This window comes from Somniosus microcephalus, chromosome 1 (assembly GCF_052327205.1).
Source record: "Somniosus microcephalus isolate GS21.2 chromosome 1, FLI_Smic_1.0, whole genome shotgun sequence".
Lineage (NCBI taxonomy): Eukaryota > Metazoa > Chordata > Chondrichthyes > Squaliformes > Somniosidae > Somniosus > Somniosus microcephalus.
The window spans coordinates 214,165,894-214,193,689 of record NC_140987.1 but is presented as its reverse complement, the minus strand read 5'-3'; the positions used below and the strand labels follow the sequence as shown (position 1 = coordinate 214,193,689).

The following is a 27,796-nucleotide window of genomic DNA, read 5'->3' as shown; positions in this document are numbered from 1 at the left end:
TCTTGCCTTATTCTTTATGTGGGCCTCTCACACTCTTGTTCTGTTAATGACTTTCCACTGCCTCATTGAGATGACATCTATATCCAACAGTTTTCTATTAAGCAGTCTGCTGGTCACTCAATTAACTTCTTCTATTATTGGATTATCAGTGGGTTCTTTGCCCCCACCCCTGCTAAAAATATTTGCTTTGCTTTCACTCTAACAAAGGTTGGTGCGCCAATCCTGCAAATCCATTGGTAGGATGGGTGCACCAACGTCAGTGTTCTTGCTCAGGCCAACATCCCCAGCATTGAAGCTTTGACCACGCTCGATCAGCTCCGATGGACGGGTCACACTGTCTGCATGCCCGATAAGAGGCTCCCGAAATAAGCGCTCTACTTGGAACTCCGGCATGGCAAGAGAGCCCCAGGTGGGCAGAGGAAACGCTTCACGGACACCCTCAAAGCCTCCTTGAAGAAGTGCAACATCCCCATTGACACCTGGGAATCCCTGGCCCAAGACCGCACAAAGTGGAGGAGAAGCATCGAGGAAGACGCCGCACACCTCGAGTCTCTTCGCCAGGAGCAAGCGGAAGCCAAGCGCAGGCAGCGCAAGGAGCGCACGTCAACCCAAGCACCCCACCCACCCGCCCCTTCAACCACCGTCTGCCCCACCTGTGACAGAGACTGTAGGTCCCGCATTGGACTCATCAGTCACCTGAGAACTCATTTTTAGTGTGGAAGCAAGTCATCCTCGGTTCCGCCTAAGAAGAAGATACCCAAAAGAATAACCTGGCCTTTTACAGATGCAAAGGGACCTGATGTGTATTTCCAGCACTTTGGTTTTATTTTAAGAAAACTAGAAATTATTTTTCCTCTTTTAACTGTTAAATCAACCTGTAAGCAATAAAATTGAACAATTCCCCCAAGCAACCCTGGTTGCCAGAGGACAGCAACTTAAACCTCTGCTGTACAGGTGCTAACTTAGATCACACCCGCACCCAGGAGACGGATTCTGGCATTTACAAGAAAGAAAAACAGACTTGCATTTATACAGTGCCTTTCATGATCTCAGGATGTCCCAAAGCGCTTTACAGCCAATGAAGTGTAGTTACTGTTTTAATGTAGGAAACACAGCAGCCAATTTACGCACAGCAAGGTCCCACAAACAGCAATGTGATAATGACCAGATAATCTGTTTTAGTGATGTTAATTGAGGGTTAAATATTAGCCAGGACACTGGAGATAAATTTGGCTATTTTATCCTGGTGGCAGAATAATACACCCAAATTTTTATGGGTCTAAGATTCTGTTGCTAGGAATACGAGAGACAGATTTAGTAGTGTAAATGCCAGCACTAGTGCACATACACTAGTCCCCTGGAATCAAATCTAAATAATGGCAGTATAAAGATGCTTTTACTTTGGCCTTAGAGGGGTGCTTTTTCTCAGAGTTCTTGGTGTGAGGGTCTCATTCACCTAGTAGTAACCCTACTGTAAACTTGCCAGATTCATTAAGACCACCAACTGTTAGGACAACTGTAATAAAAACTGAACAAGGAAGGTAGGATTAATGTTTCATGTCTATGACCCTTTGTTAGAACCCTGTGTTTTGATGAAGGGTCACAGACCTGAAATGTTAATTAACACGACCTTCCTCTCCACAGATACTGCCTGACCTGCTGAGTGTTACCAGCATTTTCTGGTATTGATTCAGATTTCTAGCCATCTGCAGCACTTTGCTGGGAAGACTTTTTTTTTTAAATGAACCTATAGCAGCCTTCCAGTTCCTTGCCAACACAATTGAGCGAGATGAAGTGCTAGTTAAAAACTTTGAGGATGAATGCAGACACAGGTGGGGGACTCTAGAAATTACAAATTGTTTTTCAATGCATTGTTTTCATGCATTAGGACGGCATCCAGCAATAGCTCACAAAACCGGTTTCTCTAGTTTTCCTTTCAAGTGACAAACGGCAACAGCCACCATTTCAGGGTTGTTTGCACAAAAGAAGTCAGCTGGACAGTTCAAAATGGCTTCAATCAGTAAGAACTCCTGGCCCTCCATTGTTGTGAGAAAACAATGACTGAAGCTGCCAAGATCAAACAGCAATTGAAAAGTTCACTTCCAACAAATACTTGGTGGGTCTTTTATACACACTGCCATGGGCTACTCTCTGGGGCACAATGGTAATTGTCCTTTAAAATAAAACTTTAGGAAATTAGTGATGATTTTATTTTTTTCCTCCCTGCAACTTTTTCCCTCTTCTAAAGGAGCAACTTGAGCCAGCAACAGGTTTCAAAATTAGTCAATTCTGCTTTATTATATATAGAAAAATAGGTTTATTATATTATCTCATCTCCAACTAATGGACCAACACCTGTGCCAGAGTTCAGTTAATTATACTATTTTCCCCCAACCTGAGGAAGCTAAATCTATTCCCATTTTAAAAGGGTAATATTCAAGATTTGAAAATAAAGGTAGATAGAAATTGATTTTATTCAAAACCAAAATACTATCCCAGACAAATACACTGAAGTGTAAACCCCCGCCCCCCCCAGTTTTATTGAATTCTTTAAAATAGGATATCACAGCAGTAAATACTGACACCACTGAAGAAATGAAACAACATTGCACTTTCCATTCGGAAAAAAATTCCATGACACTCGAAAGTGTTAAAAATGGAGATTGAGCATGGGGGGTTGGAGAGGTGACCAACGGCATGGATACAACAGTGATTACATTGCAAAATAATTAATTAGCTGTGAAGTGCTTTGGGTCGTCCTGAGGTCATGAAAGGTGCTAAATAAGTGCAATCTTATTTCTGTGTGTGTGTGTGGGGGTGGGGGGGGGGGGGGTGTTGAGAAGACATTACTATAAATGCACAGCTTGGAGTGGGTTCATGGGAGATAAACCAGAGGAGAGCTTGTGCAGGGCAATAGCATGATTGACTACATTGAGCACCATGGAGACAAGGAAGAGCGTTGTGCTGCAGTCACCGAAGATATCATTGGTGCCTTTAACCAGGGCAGACTCCGTCCAGTGGTGAATGGGCAGAAACTAGACTGAAGAGATTCAAACAGGGAGTATTGGGAGAGATCAGCATGGAGTTGGGATGTGACAAAATAAAGAGGGAACTGTAAGAATTCTTGATTCAACAGTAATGTTGCTTTGATGTCAAAAACATCAAGCCCTTTGGGTGCTGAAACATGGCCTGAATTAGCTGAATGGCCTTTTCTTGTTCTTTTACTCTTATATTCATAAGTTATTAAATTGCAAGTCTCACTCTGAAGCCAAAATAAACGCGGACATGGGAAGTAAAAGGAAAATTAACAGACGCTCCAGTGGGTTGGCCTTAACCTGTACTGCAACTGACCCGAGAGTTCCTGATACACACTTGAAAAGCAGTGGAAAATATTCTGTTCTTAGCAGTGGTGTTATTTACATTAAGAGGGTAAAAAAACTTAATTATTTCAAACAACTTTTAAATTATAAATGGTCTGTATTCCTGCACAAAGGTTGCACATCCTTTTGTCAAGAGAGTGACTGTCAAATTTGAAGTACTTCTCTAGATCTGTATGTGAAAATGAGTGTTATAAATCTGGCACAGTTTAAGATTCAAAAGACACATTTACAACAACAGCAACTTGCATTTATAGAACATTAAAGTCAGAAAACGCCCTAAGGCACATACATGAACATAATCAGACCAAAATTGACACCGAGCCAAAGGAAGAAATATTAGGAGGGGTAACTAAACGTTTAGTCAAAGAGGTAAGTTTCAAGGAGGGTGTTAGAGTACAGAGGTAGAAACGTTTATGGAGGAATTCCAGAGGTTATGGCCTAGATACCTGAAGGCACAGACACCGATGGTGGGGTGAAGGGAGCGGATATGTGTATGAAGCCAGAGTTGGAGGAACAGAGTTGGATGGTTGTACGGCTCGAGGAAGAGGTGAAGCCATGGCGGGATTTGCACACGAGAATGAGAAATTAAAATGAGGCGCTGGTGGACCGCAAAGCCAATGTAGACCAGTGAGCACCATGGTGATCGGCGAGTGGGACTTGGTGCGAGTTAGGAAATGGGCAGCAGAGTTTTGGAGCGTAAGTTTATGGAAGATGGGAGGCTGGCCAGGAGAACATTGGAGTAGTCGAGACTGCAGGTAAAAAAAGCATGGTTTAGGGTTTCAGCAGCAGATGGGCGAAGGCAGAGGCGGAACCGTCAATGTTAGAGGTGGAAGCAGGTGTGATGGAAAGAATGTGGGGTTGGAAACTCAACTCAGAATTTACTAGCTGCAAATTTTCAACTCAATTCATCCTTCAGTGGTCTGAAAAATTTAATTCACAATATAAATCAATAGCATGGCAGCTTTCACCAAACAAAGTTGAACTTTTGGTCAATTAAATTAACTTGTCCAATTTGTTATTTATTCCTTTTTACACTAGAACTGAAAGTGGTTTGTGACTTTACAGACGATTATAAAAACCAACTTCAGCGGTGGCGATTGGTTAAATCATAATCCCACATTACAACAGTGACTACACTCCAAAAGTACTTAACTGGCTGTAAAGCGCTTTGAGACATCTCGGTGGTCGTGAAAGGCGCTATATAAATACAAGTCTGTCTTTCTTTCTTTAAACTCCACCTCCTGTTGTTAAGAATGAACAGCTCTCATTGCATCTCTGGTTACTTTCTAAACAATCAAAAAACCTGTTCTGCAACTGTAATTTAATACCTCCTACCACATGAAGAGAGACAGAGACAATTGTTAATTGAGATGTCATAGTTCATTTCAACCTGCTCCAAATGGAATGCAGTTTTCAATTTAAGACTTAAAGTGACAGGTTAAATGTAAATATTTTTTTTAAACTTTAAAAAACGAATTTACTGGTTAAGAGTTTACATTATATGGGCTCTAATTTCCCACTTGTTATAGGATAGCCTCATCCCTTTTAGGTACAAGGTGAAACTATGCAAACAAACACCGGTATCATATTACAGATTCACCATTCGAAACTTGTTCACTGACACACCCAGAAACTGGCTCCCTGAAACCACCATCTCCGACAGTATTGCACAAAATTCATTTCACCAAGTAGTCGTAGTGCATTTCAACATTACCACATTAGCTAAATATAGCAAAATTAACACCCATCATTGCACAAGCCAATTACTTGTACAGTAACAATTCCAGTATCAAAATACTTTGAATGATCTTGCTCAATGAACATGATCCTTCGGCAGAAATTAGTAGTCCTCCATTGCAAAGGAAAAATAAAAGTAGTTTCCCAAATACTATTGAAAAATTATTAAATAATTCATACGATTGACTTTTTTGGTTCCCCATCTCCATGTTAATTGTGGGACCCACAGCGGAGCCTGATTCTATCCTTACCTAATGCACTCAGTAGGAGTCACTGGACAGCAATCAAGATCAGGAACCGTGATCATTTTACCTCCCTCTTACCCAGAACAGCAAGGCCAGTTCTACAAACCCACCACAGATTTACCAACCAATAACCTTCTATGAGAGCATTATCCTAATTACTGAACAACCACATCTTAGAAGTATATACATACACTTAATTCATTAGTTTAGACATATGTTTCTACCTAAACAGGATAATCGAAAGGTCTGAGACAATCCAAAGCTTCATCGGGCCCAAAGCAGTCCCAAAATCCTGGCCTCCACCGAGTTTTTACTTTCACAAAGTTTTCCTTATGTTGTAAGGTCTGCTGTCATACCTGGTCAAGACTGCAAACAGTATGAATCAGGACTCTGGAACCCTTATGGTTCAGTACCACACCATATCGGTATTTATTCACTGAGCCATTAAGTCTATGAAGTGAGATCTGATTCGGGAGAATGCATCTTTAAAACTAAAAACTTAGTTATCTACTCTCTTTAATCAGACCTCATCTGATTTTATAAATGCACATCACACCCTCTACTCGCTTCTTTTATTTTAAAGGCAGTTTTTATTCAGCATTTGATCTTTTCATTCACATTGAGCCCCACAACCGCTCCCCCCCGCCACCCATTCGAGATATCTGCGTTCCTCTAATTCTGGCCTCTTGAGCATCCTTGATTTTAATTGCTCAACCATTGGTGGCCGTGCCTTCAGCTACCAAAACCCTAATATTGGGAAAACCGAAGCCATTGTTTTCAGTCCACGCCACAAACTCAGTTCCCTAGCCACTGACTCTGTCCCTCTCCCCGGCAACTGTCTGAGGCTGAACCAGACTGTTCGGAACCTTGGTGTCATATTTCACCATGAGATTAGCTTCCGACCACATATCTGCACCAAGACTGCCTATTTCCACCTCCGTAACATCGCCCAACTCTGCCCCTACCTCAGCTCATCGGCTGCTGAAACCCTCATCCATGCCTTTGTTACCACTAGACTTCACTATTCCAATGCACTCCTGGCCAGCCTCCCACGTTCTATCCTTCGTAAACTTGGGTCATCTAAAACTCTGCTGCCCGTGTCCTAACTCGCACCAAGTCCCATTCACCCATTACCCCTGTGCTTTCTGACCTACATTGGCTCCGGGTGAAGCAATGCTTCGATTTTAAAATTCTTATCCTGGTTTTCAAATCCCTCCATGGCCTCTCCCCTCCATAACTCTAATCTCCTCCAGCCCCACAACCCTTCAAGATATCTGCGTTCGTCTAATTCTGACCTCTTGAGCATCCCTGATTTTAAATCGTTCCACCATCAGTGGTCTTGCCTTCTGCTGCCAAGGCCCCAAGCTCTGGGATTTCCTCCCTAAACCTCTCTGCCTCTCTTTCTTCCTTTAAGACCCTCCTCAAAACCTACTTCTTTGACCAAGCTTTCAGTCATCTGCCCTAATATCACCTTATGTGGCTCAGTGTCAAATTTTGTTTTATAATGCTCCTGTGAAGCACCTTGGGACGTTTCAATACATTAAGTGTGCTATATAAATACAAGTTATTGTATAGTCTATTTTTATTGAACAACGTCTGTGGAGTCGAACTCAAACAAAACAAGAGGGATTGATGATGAAAATAAAGAAGCAAACAACTTGTATTTATATAGTGCCTTTAGCATAGAAAAACATCCCACGGCACTTCACAGAAGTGTCAAAAAATGGACGCCGAGCCAAATAAGGAGATATCAGAACGGGTGACTAAAAGTTTGGTCAAAGAGGTGGGTTTTAAAGAGGGTCTTAAAGGAGGTGGAAATTTGGAGAAGTTTATGGAGGGAATTCCAGAATGCAGGGCCTATACTGCTGAACACACAGCTGCCAATGGTAGGGCACAGGGTGTGGGGAATACAGAAGAGGTCAAAGCTGAAGGAACACAGAGTTCTCGGGGGGGGGGGGGGTGGGGAGCTATAGGACTGGAGGTTACAGTGATAGGGAGGGGCTGGGCCATGATGGGATTTAAACACAAGGATGATAAACTCTCCACAAAATGGGGATCACTGCAGCTATCCCATCCTCACCAGCCATCACACCTGTAGATTTTAGCAGGGTTTACTAGATATAGTGATCAGGATACCTAGCTGAAATTTTCCCTTCACTAGTCTGGGAATACTGAGTTCAAAATGGCCCAGCTGAGATCAGCGAACCAAGAATCAAACTCAAAATCATCTTGCTCTATATACCATTCAGTCCACCTTAGCTCATTTATCCAGAAAGACCCTATAGTCTCTTTCTCTCACCACTGTTCCAGATTCCAGGGTTTTGTCCCCACTACTTTAATCAGAAGTCCACTTTTTGCAAAGAACTTCCAGACATTCAGTCGCCTTTTAAATAGTTTCATTCTGCATTCTCTTTTCCCTACTGTCATTGTTCAATTTGTCCTGTGCCATTTACTAAATACTTCCAGGTCGTCACTTTTTGGACATTTTTCAGGGCCAAAGAACTCAAGGTGCTTCAGTCTTCCCTTAACTCCGTCCACTGATACAAGGGATCACTCACGGCTCTTATCTGTATTTCTTCCTTTAGATGTGGTCTGATCAGACCCAATATAGTTTGAGTGAGACTTTCTCCACATGTACGCTACTGTTTTGGCTATAAACCCATACAATGCATTTACCCAGAGCTTTCAAAAGAGTGTTCTTGCACTTTTTTATTTTATAAACATGAACGACTTCAAATGTTTAGTGTGAAAACCATGAATGAACTCAAGTAGAAGAGCTTCAGCAGCCACAGGTCACACGTTATTGTTCACACTTTTCTTCTCAAGACTTTACTTTCGGTCATAATCTATGCTATGGTACAATTCAACCTCTTGCCCAAGTGGTCAATATTTAAAGTGTCATTGACCTGAAACGTTAACTCTGTTTCTCTTTCCACAACTGCTGCCTGACCTGCTGAGTATTTCTAGCATTTTCTCTTTTTATTTATTATTTCATGTGTGAAGCTTAATAGCAGCTCTAACTGTCCTCATCAGATTGTCACACTCACACACTTCCAGCAGGGATGGTCAGATATCAATGAACATCGAGAATGTCAGCTGATTTTTCTTCTCCCTAACTGAGGGCAATGAGGCCAACTGTACCATCCCTATGATTGCCCTGATTGAGGGTCAAGCTAATTTATATGGCTCAATTCAGTGAGCCATGGTATTTATGTATTCTATCCAAACTTCATCAATGTAAATTGGTGCAAGGATTATGCATGCTAAGGAACCAATATGTAACCGTAGAAACCTTCAACATAACCATAAAAGGACAAAAGATCCTGCAAATAAACCATTGTAAACTAAGTCACAGTTAACCATGTTTGATATCAATAAGTATGACCTCAAGCATTACTTCTTCATCCTATTTGATGTGAAGTTTAACAACAAGTACTAGTAATAACTTTAAAGATAAAAATCCCTTTACTGCAAGATCTACAAAAATTTTTTTTAAAAGCTCTGTATATTTCTGACGCTGAACAGTAAAGTTGCAGAAATATACCACACATTTCATTTATAGTGCTCAGAGTAAATGTTGACATTCCAGTTTAGATTGTTGCTGAAATTCCACTGTAGTTCTTAGTTAAAACAACATGTAAATATTTTTAACTCTATGTCAGTGCCACTGGAGGCACCAAGACACCCACTGGGAGAAATTACCTGAGATAAATACATGCAGCCGTTGATACTTGGATTGGGTCTTCTATTTTATACTGACAGCTACAAGGCTGACTTCTCAGTCTGTCCATACAGGCCAGCAATGCTTATTCAGTGTTCCAGCCTGTACAGACTTTCTTCCCTCCACCCAGTTTGCCTGCTGAACCCTGGGGAAGGCCCTAGAGTATCAGAGCTGTGATTATGACTTTGCGCTAACTGACTACTAGGTAGCACCAGTTCTTGGTGAATGCACTCTCAAATCATAAAACAGGCCAGGTTCAGCGTAAAGGGTGGGGGGTGAGGGAGATGACGGAGGAAAAACTGTGAAAGTTGTATTTCCAAAAAAAATTGAATACTCTTCTTGTGGACTCCCTGCTTCCACCCCCTACAAACAACTCCACAGAACAGAACAACCCATATGCATGCTAAGCATGACTAGCTCAGCAAATTGATTTCTTCAAGATCCTTGTTCCAACCTTCAAATCCATCACTGGCCTCAGTGATCTCCTCCAGCTGCATGTCCCAACACAGCAACCATTCCTCTAACATTGACCTAGTTCTTATTTCTTGCTCTATCATTGGCAGCTACTCCTTCAGCCACTGTGCTCCTGTCCTCTGCAACTCCCTCAATTTCCCTCCCCACTTCCCAAAGCCTCTAAAGCACCCTTATCTTGGATCATGCCTTCCCTTCATCTTTTTCCTTTATTCTTCCTACTCAGTCTCCACTTTTGTCCACTGTCCTGTAAAATGCACCAAGATGTTTCTCTCTATGCAAGGAGCTCTATAGTTTGCAAGTTGTTGTACTGCCACACTGGCCATCTGAAAACCACTTACAAATTGGGAGGAATAAGTCTTCCTCTATGCATTTATATTTCCACAAAGTGGTGTAATCAATCATAACAAGGGACTGTGGAAGTACAGTTTCTCACTTAGACACAAAATGGCTTCCTAGGCATAGAATAAAAACTCAAATGGCCGACAGCATGATCCACTAAAGGCAAGGGGATGAGACATACATACTCCTTATCTGTGACAAGCTTAACAAGGAGCCTCAGTTACCAAACAAACAGCCAAGGACATGATAAGGTAAATATCGGCCCACGGGTCCAGTTGGTACAGTGAGAGAACAGAGGGAACAGAGAGATCCCATAATAAAGGATTAGTTAATCTTATCCCAAGGTATTTCTGTTCGTTATTCTAACGCAGCCCGGAATACGTTGTTTCAATAATTCGCAAGGTCTGTGCCTTTGTAATCAGTTATGATTCAATACTATGTCATGTGGCATAGAAAGCCTGTTTTGCTTTTTACTGTATAAATATGTTACAATTTCTGTATTACTTTGAAGAGGTCTGATGTAGCCCTTGTCTACACAACTCTTCCCTTGCAAGCAAATAAAGCCTGTCTTTAACGATACTTTGTGTTTAAGAGTCTTACTAGGGAGTCGAGACTTCGACAGTTACTTGGAGGTTCCACCGAGATCGCTTGCTGCCTTTCGGTAAGTCACGGACAAGGGCATCGTGAATCTCTAATGACAGATCCTGAATGGCCACAGTGATGCTTTATCACATAAAAGGATTTCTCATTAGATATTAAGTTGGTGTGGTCTGTTTCTTCCGACGGGAGTACTGCGATCTAGTTAAGACTCATGTTTTAGACTTGAGTTGAATCCTGTAACTTTTGCTTCTTTTATTGTTGACCACTGAAAGGAGGAGAATACTGACAACTCAAGTCTTTAAAGAAAAAAGTATCGGGCAAAGAAGGCAAGAGGAAAGTCGACAGGGCTGAGTCCCATAAGGTACCAAGTTCAAACTGCAGTATCAAGGGTGGGTCCCTTGATCAAGGGTGGGTCCCTTGAGCCGGGGCTGAGTCCCGCGGCAGAAAATATCGTTTGAGAATTGTCACTGTAATTTTTTAAGATCTGTATTATCAGGTTCAGGATTTTTCTCCGTTGAGATACCTTCTACGAGGGTTCAAGCCCCTCGCATTAAAGCATAAGGATTCTATTGTTTTCCATTTTTTTTGTTGACTATTGACGGCATTAAGACAGAAAACTCTCACATAAAGTATAAGTTAAACGTTAAGGACTCAGTTTGTAGTGGCGTATAACGCAAACTGAGAATTGACTATTTGTTTAGTTTAAAGTATAAGATAAATGTCTGAATATTTGATCTGTTTGCCTGTTTGGGCAGCTGCATTACTTGTCATTTCTTTGACTGTTGTTATTACTTGTTATTTTTCATCACTTGTGGTCCTTTGGACAGTCAGCAATAGTCGTAAGGGGGTAAGGGGTGAAACTTGCGATCTAGAAGAAGAGAGCCTAGTTTAAAAAAAAACACCAAACAAACTAAGATGGGAGCTGCACAGAGCAAGATCCCAGAAAAGGGAACTCCCGCTTCTTATGTCTTTACCTACTATGGTCAGATATCTACAAATGATTTACCTAAGTGGGCTAAATGGACAAAGAAAGACAGACACCCTTTCCCCTTGGATGGTACATTCAATCTAGATAGAATCACGTGTCTAGAAAACTGCCTAGCAGGCAGAGACCCACATAGGAGGGGTGCAAAATCAGTAAATTGGTCTGCCTTCTCAGACTGGAAAAGGGAAGCAGAAAAACGTAAGGAACGCAGCATATTAACTAGCAAAATTGAGAACAAAAATAAGAAAAAAAGATCTAATGAATAAATTGATTAAACAAGAAAAGGTTACGCTAATGCCTTTAAGACAAAACCCGAAGCCTACCGCCCCTCCTTGTGAATATCCTCCCATTCCCACGACTCATTCCAGTAATGACGAGGATGAGGGATGGTTCAGAAGACCAGCCCCGCCTCCTGACTACGAAGCACAACAACCAGCCGCAGCAGCTGGTGAATCACCCGACCCCAGTGCTGTAAGTCAGGAGAATATAATCAACACTAGATAAGATAATTGAGACAACTCAGAAAAGGGATGAAGACGTTGAGGATTATATAGAAAGAATAGAAGCAGTTATGGGACAGCATTCGGGTATGACAAAATTATTAAAATTACCAAATCCCTTTAATTAACGCCCTTGTAAACAGCCTCAGAACAGAACTTAAGGAACCGTTGACTTTAGTTTGCCTTGACTGGAGACATAAAACCATTCCTGAATTGACACAAATCTTGAAAGGAATACAGGAAAGGAATAAAGATCAGAGTAAAATTTCTTTGTTAATGGAGCAGGCAGCTTCTCCAGCCCCGACTACTATTTACTACCAGGGTCAGAACAGGGGACGAGGTAGAGGATATAACAGAGGCGGATTTAGAGGAAATAGTAGAGGAGGGACTGGCAGAGGCCAGTGGAACGGAAGAGGCACAAACTCTCCGTGTTTTAACTGTGGTCAGATCGGACACTGGAAGTCCAATTGCCCGTTCCCCAAACAGCAAAATCAAGGCTGGGGAGGTGCCCCAGTAAATACAAATACCCAAGCCCAGGTTCACACTCGTCCACAAGCAGGCTTTACAACAGGGGATCCTTGGGGAGGTCAGATTACGGAAGGACAATCCGGAATGCCAGTGTAAAATTATTCAGCATGACGCAGAGACGCAGCCTCAGACGTTACCCACCTCCTGCAGTTACCCTTAGTATCACTAAATTCTAGAGATGAGCCCTATCTATCCATAAATATGTAAGGCAAGAAAGTCCCTTTTCTCGTCGACACAGGAGCCACAACCTCACTATTGACAAAACAATACGCTACAGGAATTCCATGCACTGACAAGGATGTTACCTGCATAGGACTTTCTGGTGTCTCACAGACTCTGACATGGTCACAACCGTTACAAATACGAGCAGATAATTTTTCTGGCCAACATGCTTTTTTGTTATCAGACGACGCCCCCATGAACCTTTTAGGGAGAGACTTGTTGTGCAAAATGCAGGCAACAATAATTTGTTCAGAAAAGGGACTGCAGATACACGTTCCGACCGATAGATGTACTATGTGCCTTTTACAAGAACAGCTGGCACATGAATCTGCATTGCACTGCTTTTTTATGAAGGCACGGGAAAAGACACGACTATAAAAGACAGTTACTCAATTGGATCCCGTTGCATGCGGCCTGCCTGGATGCCTGCCAATTCTAACTGCTGCCTATTACGCTGTACAACAGGCTCAAGGCATCACGCTTAATCACCGAACTGTTTTGTTTGTACCACATTCAGTGGAAGTTCTGTTATCAAAATACGCCACTCAGCATCTAACGTCAGCCCGTAGCAGTAAATATGAGGTTGAGTTATTATCCAACTCTAATCTCCTAATTCAAAGATGTTCGGCCTTGAATCCAGCCACGCTGCTACCCACAGAAGAAGACGGAACTCCACATTGCTGCGAAATGATCACCCAATTGGTGACTAAGCCCCGAACAAATTTATCAGAAACTCCTATCTCCAATAGTGACTTAACGTACTACGTAGACGGGTCAGCCCTTAGGGATGACAAGGGATCACCTAGGGCTGGATATGCCATATCAGATGATCACTCGATTGTGGAGGCACTCTCACTACCTCAATCCTTTTCAGCGCAACAAGCAGAACTCTTCGCTCTTACCAGAGCTTGTATATTGGCTACTGATCAAACTGTTAACATTTATACCGACTCCAGGTATACTTTTGGAGTTGCTCACGATTATGGACAGATCTGGAAATTAAGGGGGTTTCTAACTTCCTCAGGATCAACTATTGAGAATGCTGAGCAAATCAATAATCTTTTAAAGGCTCTAGTGTGTCCCACTAAGATTTCAGTTATTAAATGTCAGGCTCATATAGGTAGTCAGGATCAGATATCCTTGGGTAACGAGCGATCAGATAGAGCTGCTAAATCAGCCACTCTGTCAGATACAGGGCCACTGGTCTCAGCCTTTGTTATGCGTCAACAAAAATCAGATAATGACCCACCTTCTATTAATGATGTTTTAGCCTTTCAGTCACAGGCTAACCCGGACGAAGTGTTAGCTTGGGCAAGGGATTCTTGCTTTAAAACGCCTGAAGGGGTATGGGTTCACCATGACGGCCGCATGGTGGCGCCTAAATCTTTACTCCCATGGATTGCCCGATGCGTTCATGTGTTCACGCATGCGGGCAAAGGGGGGATGGCAGACTATATTAATCAAATATGGTATGCACCAGGTATTTCGGCAACTGCAAAACAAATTAGTGAAAGGTGCACCATTTGCCAGGAAATGAATCCAGGCAAGACAGAGAAAGTACAGGCTGCCTCCCACCCAAATCCATCAGGCCCTTTTGTACATTTACAAATGGATTTTATTGAATTACCTCCATGTTTAGGATTTAAGTATGTGTTAGTAATTATAGATATGTTTTCAAGATGGGTTGAAGCTTTCCCATGTAAAAAGAATGATGCTGTAACAGTAGCAAAGTGCTTGTTAAAAGAAATCATACCAAGGTTTGGAATACCTATGCAGCTTTCAAGCGACAGAGGATCGCATTTCACTGGAGCAATTATAAAAGAACTATGTAAAGCTTTGCAGATTAACCAGCATCTTCACTGCAGTTATCATCCACAATCCGCAGGACTGGTGGAAAGACATAATGGAGTGCTGAAGAATAAACTTTCTAAACTTTGCAATGAAACCGGACTTAAATGGGTCGAACTATTACCCTTAGCATTGATGATAATGCGAGCAGCAACTAACAGGACCAATGGACTGTCTCCACATGAGATTGTTATGGGACGACCCCTAAGACTGCCATTTTCGGCACCATTTACGGTGAAACAAATGGACATTCATAAAATGGATGAGGCTATGCTAAACTATTGCATCGCATTAACTAAATGTATTTCCAGCTTTCACCAACAGGTAAAGGAAGCTCAAACGAGTCCAGCAGAGGGAAAGTGCCACGACTTGGAACCAGGAGATGACGTCTACGTGAAGGTTTTTAAAAGAAAGAACGGTCTGCAACCACGCTTCGAAGGACCATATCAAGTGCTCCTGACTACAAACACAGCCGTAAAAGTCAAGGAAAGATCTTCCTGGATTCACACATCCCACTGCAAGAAGGCACCGAATAGAGACAATTGAATTTTGAAAGACTCTAACAATGAAGACGTTACTTATATTTTGTATACTAATCGGACTACTGAGTCTAATATGCCAAGGAGATGGGGAAAGATCCCGAAAGAAACGAGAATTACACGTGAATACTTTTTTGTACATGTCTTACGAATATGCTAGACGCAGTAAGTCAGTATGAAAACCCAAAGAACCAAGGCTGGGCTGACTGGATATTGGGAGGATGGCTGGGATCAGTAGGACAGATATTATTGCATGGACTGGTAATAGTAATAGCCCTGATTGTATGCATTGCTGTGTTTGTCACAACGATTAGGTGTTGTTGCAATAGGTTGGGCAAGGCAGTCTTGCCTACGATGAATATGATGATACAGAGAGAAGTAAGGTCAGTAGAGGAAAAGAATGGTCCCCTGGATGAGGAACTGAAACGATTGAATAAAATACAATTATAGGGATTAGAAAACTTAGACAAATATATACATATATATATATATTCCACATGCTCTCCTCTTTCTGCAAAACACATTTTCCATTTCAAATGGGAACTGCAGGCTAGGAAAAAGAGAGAGGACTCCCTTCAACAACAAGCCAGTGTCGTCGACTTTGTATATCATTTGGTCCGCACTTTGGGGGCTTACATAGAAGCACTTGTGCTTAGGAGAACCCCACAGGTTAGTTATAAACTGTGTGGGCCATGAATTAGTCCTCCTCTATAAGCTGCTGTTCCCTGTCTTTTAGAAAGTGCATAGTGGCACTAGAACTGCAGGCTAATATAAGCTGCAGGGAAATTAGAACACTGCAGGCTAATATAAGCTGCAGAAATACAAAGACATAAACCCGAAATCAAATCAAACATAATTAAACCCTACAAAAACACACGCCCAAACACTAAGAATAGACAGAGAAGAAAGACGATCTTAAACAAGGTCAACCATCAATACAGGTAAATCCCGGGGTGGTTCCAAACGGAAAAGAAGTCGGTATCCTTGGCTAAAATCTAAATTTAGTATGAGGACCGATAAGAAGAGGTTAATTTCAGTTATGTTGTCCTAGTAAGGACAAAAGGGAAGAATGTGGAAGTACAGTTTCTCACTTAGACACAAAATGGCTTCCTAGGCGTAGAATAAAAACTCAAATGGCCGACAGCATGATCCACTAAAGGCAAGGGGATGAGACATACATACTCCTTATCTGTGACAAGCTTAACAAGGAGCCTCAGTTACCAAACAGCCAAGGACATGATAAGGTAAATATTGGCCCACGGGTCCAGTTGGTACAGTGAGAGAACAGAGGGAACAGAGAGATCCCATAATAAAGGATTAGTTAATCTTATCCCAAGGTATTTCCGTTCGTTATTCTAACGCAGCCCGGAATACGTTGTTTCAATAATTCGCAAGGTCTGTGCCTTTGTAATCAGTTATGATTCAATACTATGTCATGTGGCATAGAAAGCCTGTTTTGCTTTTTACTGTATAAATATGTTACAATTTCTGTATTACTTTGAAGAGGTCTGATGTAGCCCTTGTCTACACAACTCTTCCCTTGCAAGCAAATAAAGCCTGTCTTTAACGATACTTTGTGTTTAAGAGTCTTACTAGGGAGTCGAGACTTCGACAGGACCACTATGGTATTAAGGCACCAAAGAAAAAAAAAATTGAAATTACTGGTTCTACATGAATTTGGTAGCAAGTGTGTTATGGTATGTATGTTCCCGAAACAGGAAAGTGGAATATAATTATACAAGGAAACAGTTTAATCCAGTTCGGCATAACTATTTGCATATCTACTGTAGTAAAAAATATAGGAATAGTAAAAAATATAGGAAGACATGATTTGTGAAATCCTGAATCCATAACATTTACAGAGACTGTTCCTTTCTAGCCTGTTTATAATGCAGGACCATACAGTGGATGGACTAATGACTGCTATAAGGTAGCTCTTCACATTTTCTACAGAAAAAAATTTTAAAAATGGGAAAACTTTTTATTTCTCAATCATTTAAATATTTTGAAATACTAGCAAGGTTTTATTAGAACTAGAAGAACAATGGAATTTTGCTGCACCAAAAGATGAAATTTCCTGCAATCAACTTCCATTCGCAACATGTATGACACAGAAACATAGAAGATAGGAGCAGGATTAGGCCATTCGGCCCCTCGAGCCTGTTCCGCCATTCAATGAGATCATGGCTGATCATCCAAATTCAGTACCCTGTCCCTGCTTTCTCCCCATATCTCTTGATCCCCTTAGCCTTAAGAAATATATCCAACTCCTTCTTGAATATATTTAATGAATTGGCCTCAACTGTCTTCTGTGGTAGAGAATTCCACAGGTTCACCACTCTCTGGGAGAAGAAATTCCTCCTCATCTCAGTCCTAAATGGCTTACCCCTTATCCTTAGACTGTGACCCCTGGTTCCGGACTCCCCGCCATCGGGAACAGCCTTCCTGCATCTAGTCTGTCTAGTCCTGTTAGAATTTTATAAGTTTCGATGAGATCCCCTCTCATTCTTCTAAACTCCAGCGAGTATAAGCCTAATCGACCCAATCTCTCTTCATACATCATTCCTGCCATCCCAGGTATCAGTCTGGTGAATCTTCGCTGCACTCCGTCCATGGCAAGAACATCCTTCCTCAGGTAAGGTGACCAAAACTGCACACAATACTGAAGGTGTGGTCTCACCAAGGCCCTGTACAACTGCAGCAAGACATCCTCTCTCCTGTATTCAAATCCTCTCGCTATGAAGACCAGCATACCATTTGCCTTCTTAACCGCCTGCTGCACCTGCATGCTTACCTTCAGCGACTGGTGCACAAGGACACCCAGGTCTCGTTGCACTTCCCCTTCTCCCACCCAGGTCTCGTTGCACTTCCCCTTCTCCCAATCTATTGCCGTTCAGATAATAATCTGCCTTCCTGTTTTTGCCACCAAAGTGGATAACCTCGCATTTATCTACTTTATACTGCATCTGCCATATCGCCCAACCTGTCCAAATCGTACTGGAGTTTCTCTGCATTTTCCTCACAGCACACACGCCCACTCAGCTTTGTGTCATCTGCAAACTTGGAGATATTACATCTAGTTCCCTCGTCTAGAATATTAATATATATTGTGAATAACTGGGGTCCTAGCACCGATCCCTGCGGTACCCCACTAGTCACTGCCTTCCACTCGGAAAAAGACCTGTTTATTCCAACTCTTTGCTTCCTGTCTGCCAACCAGTTTTCTATCCAAGTCAGTACCTTACCCCCAATCCCATGTGCTTTAAATTTACACGCTAATCTCTTATGTGGGACCTTATCGAAAGCCTTCTGAAAGTCCAAATACACCACATCCACTGGTTCTCCCTTATCTAGTCTACCAGTTACAGCCCCAAAAAATTCCAGTAGATTAGTCAAGCAGGATTTACCTTTTGTAAGTCCATCCTGTCACTGTTTTCCAAGTGCTCTGCTATTACATCTTTTATAATGGACTCTAGCATTTTCCCCACTATCGATGTCAGGCTTACCGGTCTATAATTCCCCGTTTTCTCTCTACCACCTTTTTTAAATAAATAGTGGGGTTACATTAGCTACCCTCCAATCCATGGGAACTGTTCCAGAGTCTATCGAATTTTGGAAGATGACCAACAATGCATCTACTATTTCTAGGGCCACTTCCTTAAGTACCCTAGGATGTAGATGATCAGGCCCTGGGGATTTATCGGCCTTCAATCCCGTCAATTTCCCTAACACCATTTCTCTACAAATACTGATTTCATTCAGTTCCTTCCTCTCATTAGACCCTATGTTCCCCGACATCTCTGGGAGTTTATTTGTGTCCTCCTTTGTGAAGACAGAGCCAAAGTATGTATTTAATTGTTCTGCCATGTCTTTGTTCCCCATTATAAATATCCCTGATTCTGACTGCAAGGGACCTATGCTTGACTTTACCAATCTTTTTCTCTTCACATATCTATAGAAGCTTTTACAGTCAGTTTTTATGTTCCCTGTAAGCTTACGCTCATACTCTATTCCCCCTCTTAATTAACCCCTTTGTCCTCCTTTGCTGAATCCTAAACTGCTCCCAATCCTCAGGTTTGCTACTTTTTCTGGCCAATTTATGTGTCCTCTCCTTGCATCTTATGCTATCCCTCATTTCCCTTGTTAGCCAATGTTGAGTCACCTTTTTTGTTTTATTTTTATGCCAAACAGGGGTGAACAAATTCTGTAGTTCATCCATGCGATCTTTAAATGTTTGCCATTGCCTATTCACCGTCAACCCTTTAAGTAACATTCCCCAATCCATCCTAGCCAACTCGCGCCTCATACCATCATAGTTTCCTTTATTTAAATTCAGTACCCAAGTCTCTGAATCAACTACTTCACTCTCCATCTTAATGAAGAATTCTATCATATTATGATCGCTCCGACCCAAGGGGCCTCGCACAACAAGATTGCTAATTAATCCTCTCTCATTACATAATACCCAGTCTAAGATGGCCTGATCTCTAGTTGGTTCCTCGACATATTGGTCCAGGAAACCACCCCGTATACACTCTAGGAATTCCTCTTCCACAGTATTGTTACTAATTTGGTTAGACCAATCTATATATAAAGTCATCCATGATAACTGCTGTGCCCTTATTGCACGCATCTCTAATTTCCCGTTTAATGCCATCCCCAACCTCAGCATTACTGTTTGGGGGTCTGTATACAACTCCCACTAACGCTTTCTGCCCCTTGGTATTTCTCAGCTCTACCCATACAGATTCCACATCATTGGAGCCAATATCCTTCCTTACTATTGTGTTAATCCCCTCTTTAACCAGCAATGCTACCCCACCGCCTTTTCCTTTTTGCCTGTCCTTCCTGAATATTGAATACCCCTGGATGTTGAATTCCCAGCCTTGGTCACCCTGGAGCCATGTCTCCGTAATCCCAATTACATCATATCCGTTTACATCTATTTGCGCAGCTAATTTATCCACTTTATAACGAATGCCCAGAGAAACTTACCCATTCTTCGACATTAGGAGCCGTCTCCAGCCCCATGCGAATCTTATCCCACAGGATGTTTTCTTTACCATATCTTGTGATCTTGCTTCGTGTTTTATAGGCAAAGAAGATGATTAGACCTAAAGCTATTATAATCATGAATCCCATCACAATGGCAAGGGACTTGAGAGAGACCAGAAAAAGAAAAGTTAAACAAACAGTCACCAGGACAACATCGGCACACTCATACTGATCTGGCACTGCCATAGCATATTAAAACATAAATGGAAATGTCAGTCTATGTATTAATTGCTTCATTATTTTAGGAAAATTATCATCAACGCTTTTTTATTATAAAAAAGTAGTTCACCTTTTTAAACATTTTAATTACTTAAACCACATTTTCAGTAGGAAATTAGTGTTAACAATTCTGCATAACTTTGCATGCAAGTGTTTTTGTTTGAGAAGTCACTCACTCATTTTAAAAGAATCCCTATCAGAACTGCCAAATAATACTAAGCACACACAGGGGATACACGTTTACTAACTGGTGTTAGTATACAATTAGCAGTCTCCAAAACTGTTGGTAAGGGCTTGGCTGGGGATGGTTGTCTGGAGATGGAAATTTTGTGGAAAATATTCTGGCTGTGAATTTTCCCTTCAACATAACATCTTTTGCACAACATACATTTCCAATGGACAATTTTTTTTTTTTGTTGGTCAGCCTGATGTCTGGCTTGTGGAGATGCTTATGAGTGTCCAAACCAAGCCACCCAAGACATCAGGCAGAGCTCATGCTTGTAGAGGCACCAAAACTTTAACTCTAAAATTATATCAGACAGAGCTGCTAAATACTACTGGAACAACACAACTGATTGCTGCTGCAATATGCAGAAGTTTTAATTATTTTACCTGTTTAGAGAACTGCAAATCACTAAAAAATGTTTCATTCGTAATGGTTTTAGTGCAAAAATGATTTACCTCAAGTGCTGAAAATAAAGGATCTTTTAACAGTGCTGGGACGCTATCCTACTTACTATTTTACTTCACTAAGTACAAAGAATAATTCTACTTATTTAGATCCTAATGTACTAGAGTGCACAGACAACAGAAATAAAATTGAAATACATAAAACAAGTTTAATTGAGGATATTTATCAGTTGCATATGAAAGACATGTCAAATACTTGCCTCTTGTGGTTCTACCACACAGTAGTGATAGAGATATTGATTTGTGAAGACTCCAGAAGTGGATGGGATATAGAACTGGTTGCAGAGAGTCAGTAGCTGATTGTAGAATACTGATCCTGCAGCCTGTGCTGTTGGGTTGACTCCCATGATGTAGACTATTGTAGCCACAAACATTACAAAGCCAATGACTGCAGACACAATGATCAGAATTAAATAAAACTTCCTTGTTCTCGAAAGCCTGGCTCTAGAAACGAGTACGATAAAGACAACCAGAAGTCCTATAAAGCTGATACCAGCTAGTGCAATCATGAAACCTTTAGCAGCTCGTGGATCAGTGTAGCCACCTCCATATCCATACGCTCCAACTCCAGCACCATATCCATAGCCTGTACCAGATCCAAAGCCCGCACCAGCTCCCCCATATCCTCCATATCCTCCATATCCCATGCCATTCCCTACCCCCATCCCTCCTCCGTAATAGTCCATGTCCCAGGGTAAAGTTGATGCCACACACGCAAAGATTCCGACGCTCATCACAACGATAAGGACTGCTAAAATTTTGATAATTCCTGGAGGGGAAGACCATTTGTAAAAGTGCTGTGTTTCATCTGGATAATAGGAACCAGCAGGCTGGGATCGCATCTCGCCATCATATAGATCCTTGCTTGGTGCATAGGCTGAACTGTGGCTATAATGTGGGAGGAAAAAAAAATTAATGCAATGCAGCTTATACATGTTCACAACAAAATGGACATTATTCTATACAAAAGTGCTCTCAGGATTATTTCATCAGAATACAAACTTTATAGTATTCCAAGGACCATCAATGAGGATGAATGGTTTAGCAGGTTCACTATTTAAAAACAGACCATTCCAGTCTGTTCAGCTGCTGTTCATCATACAGCTGCTGTTCATCATAAAGACATTTGTAATAAAAATGGAAACACTTGGGAGCTTTAACCAACTATAAAAAAAAGGACTGGTCAAATAACTCAGCCATTGTATTTTTAAAAAATCATACTACATACTGATCAAATTGAGAATTTAAAAAATATTCTACAGAAATACATTACATTTTTTATCTGCTCCTAGACACAGATGTACTATGGCCTAGAAATTGAGTATAGCCACGTTTGGGGCGCTACAGCATGGCGTTTGCTAACTTTTGCGCCCGGCGCAACTTAGTGCCACCTTCGCCGATATTCAGTTGCATTGCCCCAAGAGGTTGCTGCTGCGCTAAAGCAGGCGATGTACGACTATCATTAGGCGCTAAGCCGGCGATCCGGGGCGCAAACACCAAAGGCGGGCGCAGCGCAGGTGCGGCGAGTTGCTCATTGAGGGCAGACAGTCAGGCGCCGGTCAGCACTTAAAGGGGGAGGGTGGAATTGCTTGGCTGCCACGCGCTGCACACTGCAGCCCTAAGGCAAGGCCTGAACACTGCTTCTGGAACAGCTCCATGCCCAGGAGAATGGAGAAGGCCAGGGAGAGAGCGCAGCGCTTCGGCGAGGGTGACCTGAGGCTGCTGGTTGGCGCAGTGGACCGCAGGCGCCATATCCTCTTCCCTGAGGGTGGCAGGAGGCCGCTGCCCGCCGAATATCGGAAAGCATGGCGGGATGTGGCAAACCGGGTCACGTCCAACAGCGTGGTTGGCAGGACACCAACCCAGTGCCGGAAAAAATTCAACGACCTCACTCGGGTCGTCAGGGTGAGTACCCTTTCCAGTGTCCTCCTCATCCCTGCATGTGCACCTCACTTTATGGCCAATCAGGTCTGAAAGCCCTAATGGCCAGCCCTCATCCAGCAGCTATGGGACTGTCATGAAAAGCAGTTGCGCAATCAGGACTTTAGACACTGTCAGGGCTATTCGACCATGGGAGGCAGTGCGGGCAAGATCAGGGCTTGACACTGTCAGGGCTAATCGAACATGGGAAGCAGTGCGGGCAAGATCAGGGCTTGACACTGTCAGGGCTAATCGAACATGGGAGGCAGTGTGGGCAAGATCAGGGCTTGACACAGTACTTAGAGGCGGTCCTTTCTCTTGCAGGCCAAGCTGGCGCATAACAGAAGACAGCAGCGACAGACCGGGGGAGGCCGTCCTGACCTGAAACAGCTGAGCGACCTCGAGCAGCGAGTGGAGCGGATCATGGCAGGCCGGCTGAGTGGCCCCGTCGCCACTGGAGATGCTGACCCTGTTCTAGGCACCAATGGTAAGGTCATCACCTTTTTGACCTCTCCCTTTCCACTTGCGCCTCACACCAGCATCCTTTGCCACTATCGAACCAATGCAGTGCACAGCAGCACTCATGCCTCCCTCGCTGCCGCCCTGTCCTCACTCTAAAGCAACTCTTGTGCCTCCCTGCTTTCAGATGGTGACTCGCCAGGTGAGGAGGCGGCCCCTCAAGCTGGCACTGTGTCCGAGTCAGACATAGAGGAGGAGGAAGAGAAAGCCAGCCCATCAGGGACACCCTCAGCCGAGGCAGCCCATGGCCATGATGGTGACACGTCTTCCCTGGAGGGGAGCAAGGGGGAAGGGTCGGAGGATAGTGAAGCTCCAGGGCCCAGCGGGCTGCAGCAACGCGGGAGGGGTGGGGAAGCTCGGCGGCCTTCTCCCCGGAGGGTGAGTGCGGCCTCCAGTCCTGCTACGGTGAGCGCAGAGGAGGTGCGGCTCCTAGCGGAAATGGGCGCCCAGGCTGAGCGCAGGCACACTGAGCTCATGGCTGCAGTGGCAAGGATGCCTGACTCCATAGAGTCACTGGCAAGGAGTGTGCAGGAATTCGGGGCAGCACAGGCCAGGAGTCTGCAACAATTCAGTGCAGCACAGGCCAGGAGTCTGCAGGACATCGCGGCAGCACAGGCTAGGAGTCAGCAGGACTTCGCTGCTTCACAGGCGGCTTCTAGCCAAGTGCTCAGTCGTGCCGTGCATTCACTGGCTGCTGTCATGCAGACACAGACCAGGGCCACATGGGCACTAACTGCTGCCACACTCGCTGGATCGGCCAGGCATCGCCGGGGCACTCGCTGTGCCGCAGCAGCCCAGCAGTCTGTGCCTCAGCAGATTGCTGCGCATGCTGCAGTGCTGGCCCGTGCGCGTGCCAATGTATCAGCCGACCAGGGAGTGCCTGTGATCTGTCAGGTTGGCAGCATTCCTGCAGCCAACACTGTCACTCCTCCATTACAGCTGCCACCAGCTGTTGGACAGACTGCTGCCGCACAAGCAGAGTTGGAGCAGTCAGCAGCCGGCCCCTCCAGGCCCAGAGCTGGTCCAGGCCGACCCCCAAGGGCATCTGCCGTCTCACCATCTGACCCTCAGCAGCCTTCCCCCAGCCTTGCTGCAGCCACTGGGGTCCCATTGAGGAGGAGCTGCAGGGCGGGTAGGGGCCAGTCACGGAAGCGAAACGGATCACCCTCGCAGGGGAAAAAGTAGAAGGTGTGGCCAAATGTTTTGTTTTATTTATAAAAGCCGAGACTGGTGTATTTGTTTCATATATAAAAGCCGAGACTGGTGTATTTGTTTCATATTTAAAGGCCGAGACTGGTCTATTTGTTTTACTTGTAAAGGCTGAGACTGGTGTATTTGTGTTTTTGGGGGGGGGGGGGGTTTCTCTCCATTAGTTTGTCATGTGGGAAGGGCACAGAGGTATCAGTAAAAAAAATTCTTAAATCGCACTGTCCATGCTTTCTTTTGGAAGTCCTGGTTGCCCTGCTCGGTTGAGGGCTTGTGGAGCGGCTACATTCATCTTCTGCCATTGGCACAAGCCATTCCCTGAGAGGGGGCCTAGAACCGACGTTCAATAAGCCGCCGACGGGCGGCCCTTGCACTTTCTGCCTCCCTCCTGTGCTGGTCCTCCTCCTCCTCCTCCTCCTCCTCTGGTGGTCCTCCAATGTCTGCTGGCAGTGGCTGAGTCCTGCGGATAGCCAGGTTGTGCAGCATGCAGCACACGACAACGAAATGGGAAACTCGCTCAGGCGGGTACTGTAGGGCTCCTCCGGAACGATCTAGACAGCGGAACCGTTGCTTCAGCACGCCGATTGTTTGCTCAATGATGTTCCTGGTTGCTTGATGGCTGTCATTGTATCCCTCTTCAGCAGGGGTGCTGGGCGCACGGAGCGGGGTCGTCAGCCAGGTGCACAAAGGATAGCCTTTGTCCCCGAGAAGCCATCCTCGTGGGTGAGGCTGGGCCTCGAACATGTCTGCCACAGAAGTCTGCCGCAGGATGAAGGCATTGTGGCTGCTGCCTGGAAAGCAGGCATTGACAGCTAGGATGAGCTGCCTGTGGTCACACACCAACTGCACGTTGAGCGAATGGTAGCCCTTCCGGTTGCGGTAATCCTCGGCATTCTCTAGAGGTGCCCGCAAAGCCACATGCATGCAGTCAATGGCGCCCTGCACCATGGGGAAGCCCGCTAATGCTGCAAAGCCCATTGCACGCTGTTGCTGCTCGTCAACGGTCATGGGGAAGGAGATGAACTGACGTCTCCTTCTGAAAAGGGCATTGGTCACCTGGTGGATGCAGCAATGTACTGCAAACTGGGAGGTGTTGGAAATGTCCCCAGTAGCGGATTGGAAGGAGCCGGTGGCATAGAAGTTGAGAGCCACCGTCACCTTCACTGCCACCGACAGAGACGTCCTGCTCCTCAGCTGTGGCTGCAGATCTCCGCGAAGCAGGTGGCAGATCTCAGTGACCACCGCCCTTCTGAATCGCAGCCTCCGAACACACTGCTCCTCAGACGTGTTCAGATATGAGAACTGCTGGCGGTATACCCTGGGTGGGTAAGGCCTCCTTTGCCGACGCCTGTTGCCCCTTCTCCGTCTGGCCATGACTGGCACTCTCTCACGGCGTCTCTGAGCCCTCTGAATGCAATGGAGAAGCCCAACGTTTCCACCCATTGCAGCCCCCATTATATGTTTCCAATCAATGCTATGACTCTAAAGTTAAAGACAAGTGCAAAGCTGTGGCCTGAAGCCACAAGTACCTGTGCGAGTGTTGGAGTGTTGAGCCAAACCAGAAAGCTCTCTACCTTTGTCTCTCTCCAAAGATCCGTCTCTCACAAAGGAGTGGTGCAAAATGGCTGCCATTTATACTGCAGGAGGAGTCCCCTTTAATTAGCGCCCCCCACGCCCCGCAGCGACTGGGAACCGTTCCCCTCTACCAGTCGCTAGGGGCGCCAGGCGCACAATAGGCCGGCGCCACTGAATTTCCGGTTTGGGGCGCACAAAGGGCGTTGCACCATGAAATGACGTCAGGATCTGCGCGCGCAGCTGAGCGCGCGCAAAGGTTTTGCGCTGCCGCTAAATACTGAAGTTCGCGAGAGGCGCAGATCGCGCTGCGCCCGGGCACTAGCCGCTTAGCACCCCTCTTCTCCTCCTCCTAAGGCGCTAGCGGCTGGCGCAAACAACTGAATTTCTAGGCCTATGTCCGCACAACCCAGGAAGGTCGTGGTTTCAATCCCTAGTCTGTGCTGAATTAACTGGCTCCAGCTGTCGAGATGCCAAGATTGGCCTCAGTGCCTGTGGTTGGGGGAGAAGTCCACCTAGGTTCCCATTCACAACTGCTATCCCGATGCAGAGCAGCTGGAGCAGAAATTAGCATGTTTACATTTCTTCTTATAACCTTCAAGAAACAGACACTCTAGCACGTCATAGAGTATGCAACACTAATGAGAGAATGGGCAATTTGAACGTTTTCCATACTTTACTGTGCTGTTGTGTACATTAAATAAAGTCACATCAAAAACACATTTTCAAAAACAATCCATTACAAAAGATGCGTAGTCTACACATACGGACTAAAATAAAAGCCTTTTACCATCCATATTTTAATTTTTGTGACAGCTCAGTAGGTAAATGTACGCCATTGTGTGGCACTGAGCCATACAGACCAGCATGGTCCCAGCTTCAATCCCTGTTCTATGCAGTTAGCTAGGTCAGCTACAGGAGTACTGCAATTGACCTACCCTTGGGTATGGAATTAGAGCATTTGTACAGATGGACGGCTTGCCTCGATGTATCGTAGGGTTGCCAACCCTACTGGATTGCCTGGGAGTCTCCCGGAATGGGGCATGACTCTCCTGGGCACAACTGCAAGCAGCCCGGGAGAACGTTGTGATTTCAGTTTTCCGCCTCAGCTGCGCCGACCCCCCACCCGTGACATTACCGGTTTCCACTGCAAGGACACCTCCAGCTCGGTGATGTCACATCCTCTCTTCCACCACCACCAGAGAGAGCTGGCCCCCATTTGGGTGTGACTGTAAATCGGATAGGCTGGTTGTCAGGAATCTGGTAGGGAGAGAGACGGAGTGCGGGGCTAGGGTGAACACGGACTAGGGACAGGAGATTGGGGCTTGGAGAATGACAGCAGACTGGGGGTGGAGGGAGAAGGAGACGGGGTCAAAAGATGGGGGAAGTCAAGAGGGAGACTGGGGAATGGAGGTCAGGAGATTGGGGCTCTGGGGAGAGGAATACTGGGGAGTGAGCATGGGCCCAGCATTTCCTGCTGAGCTGGGAACAGCAATG

At 44.4% G+C, this 27,796-nt stretch overlaps 1 protein-coding gene across 2 annotated transcripts in view; it reads right to left on the bottom strand.

The window, feature by feature from the left end:
• Positions 1 to 27,796, bottom strand: part of oclnb (occludin b) — a 63,870-nt gene that overhangs the window by 30,558 nt on the left and 5,516 nt on the right. For both annotated transcript variants that reach the window (XM_085989854.1, XM_085989846.1), the window contains exons 3-4: positions 21,283 to 21,970; positions 20,114 to 20,275 (exon numbers count right to left, since the gene is read on the bottom strand). In XM_085989854.1, the coding sequence (XP_085845980.1) occupies positions 20,114 to 20,275; positions 21,283 to 21,970 (850 nt within the window). The remainder of the gene's footprint in view (positions 1 to 20,113; positions 20,276 to 21,282; positions 21,971 to 27,796) is intronic.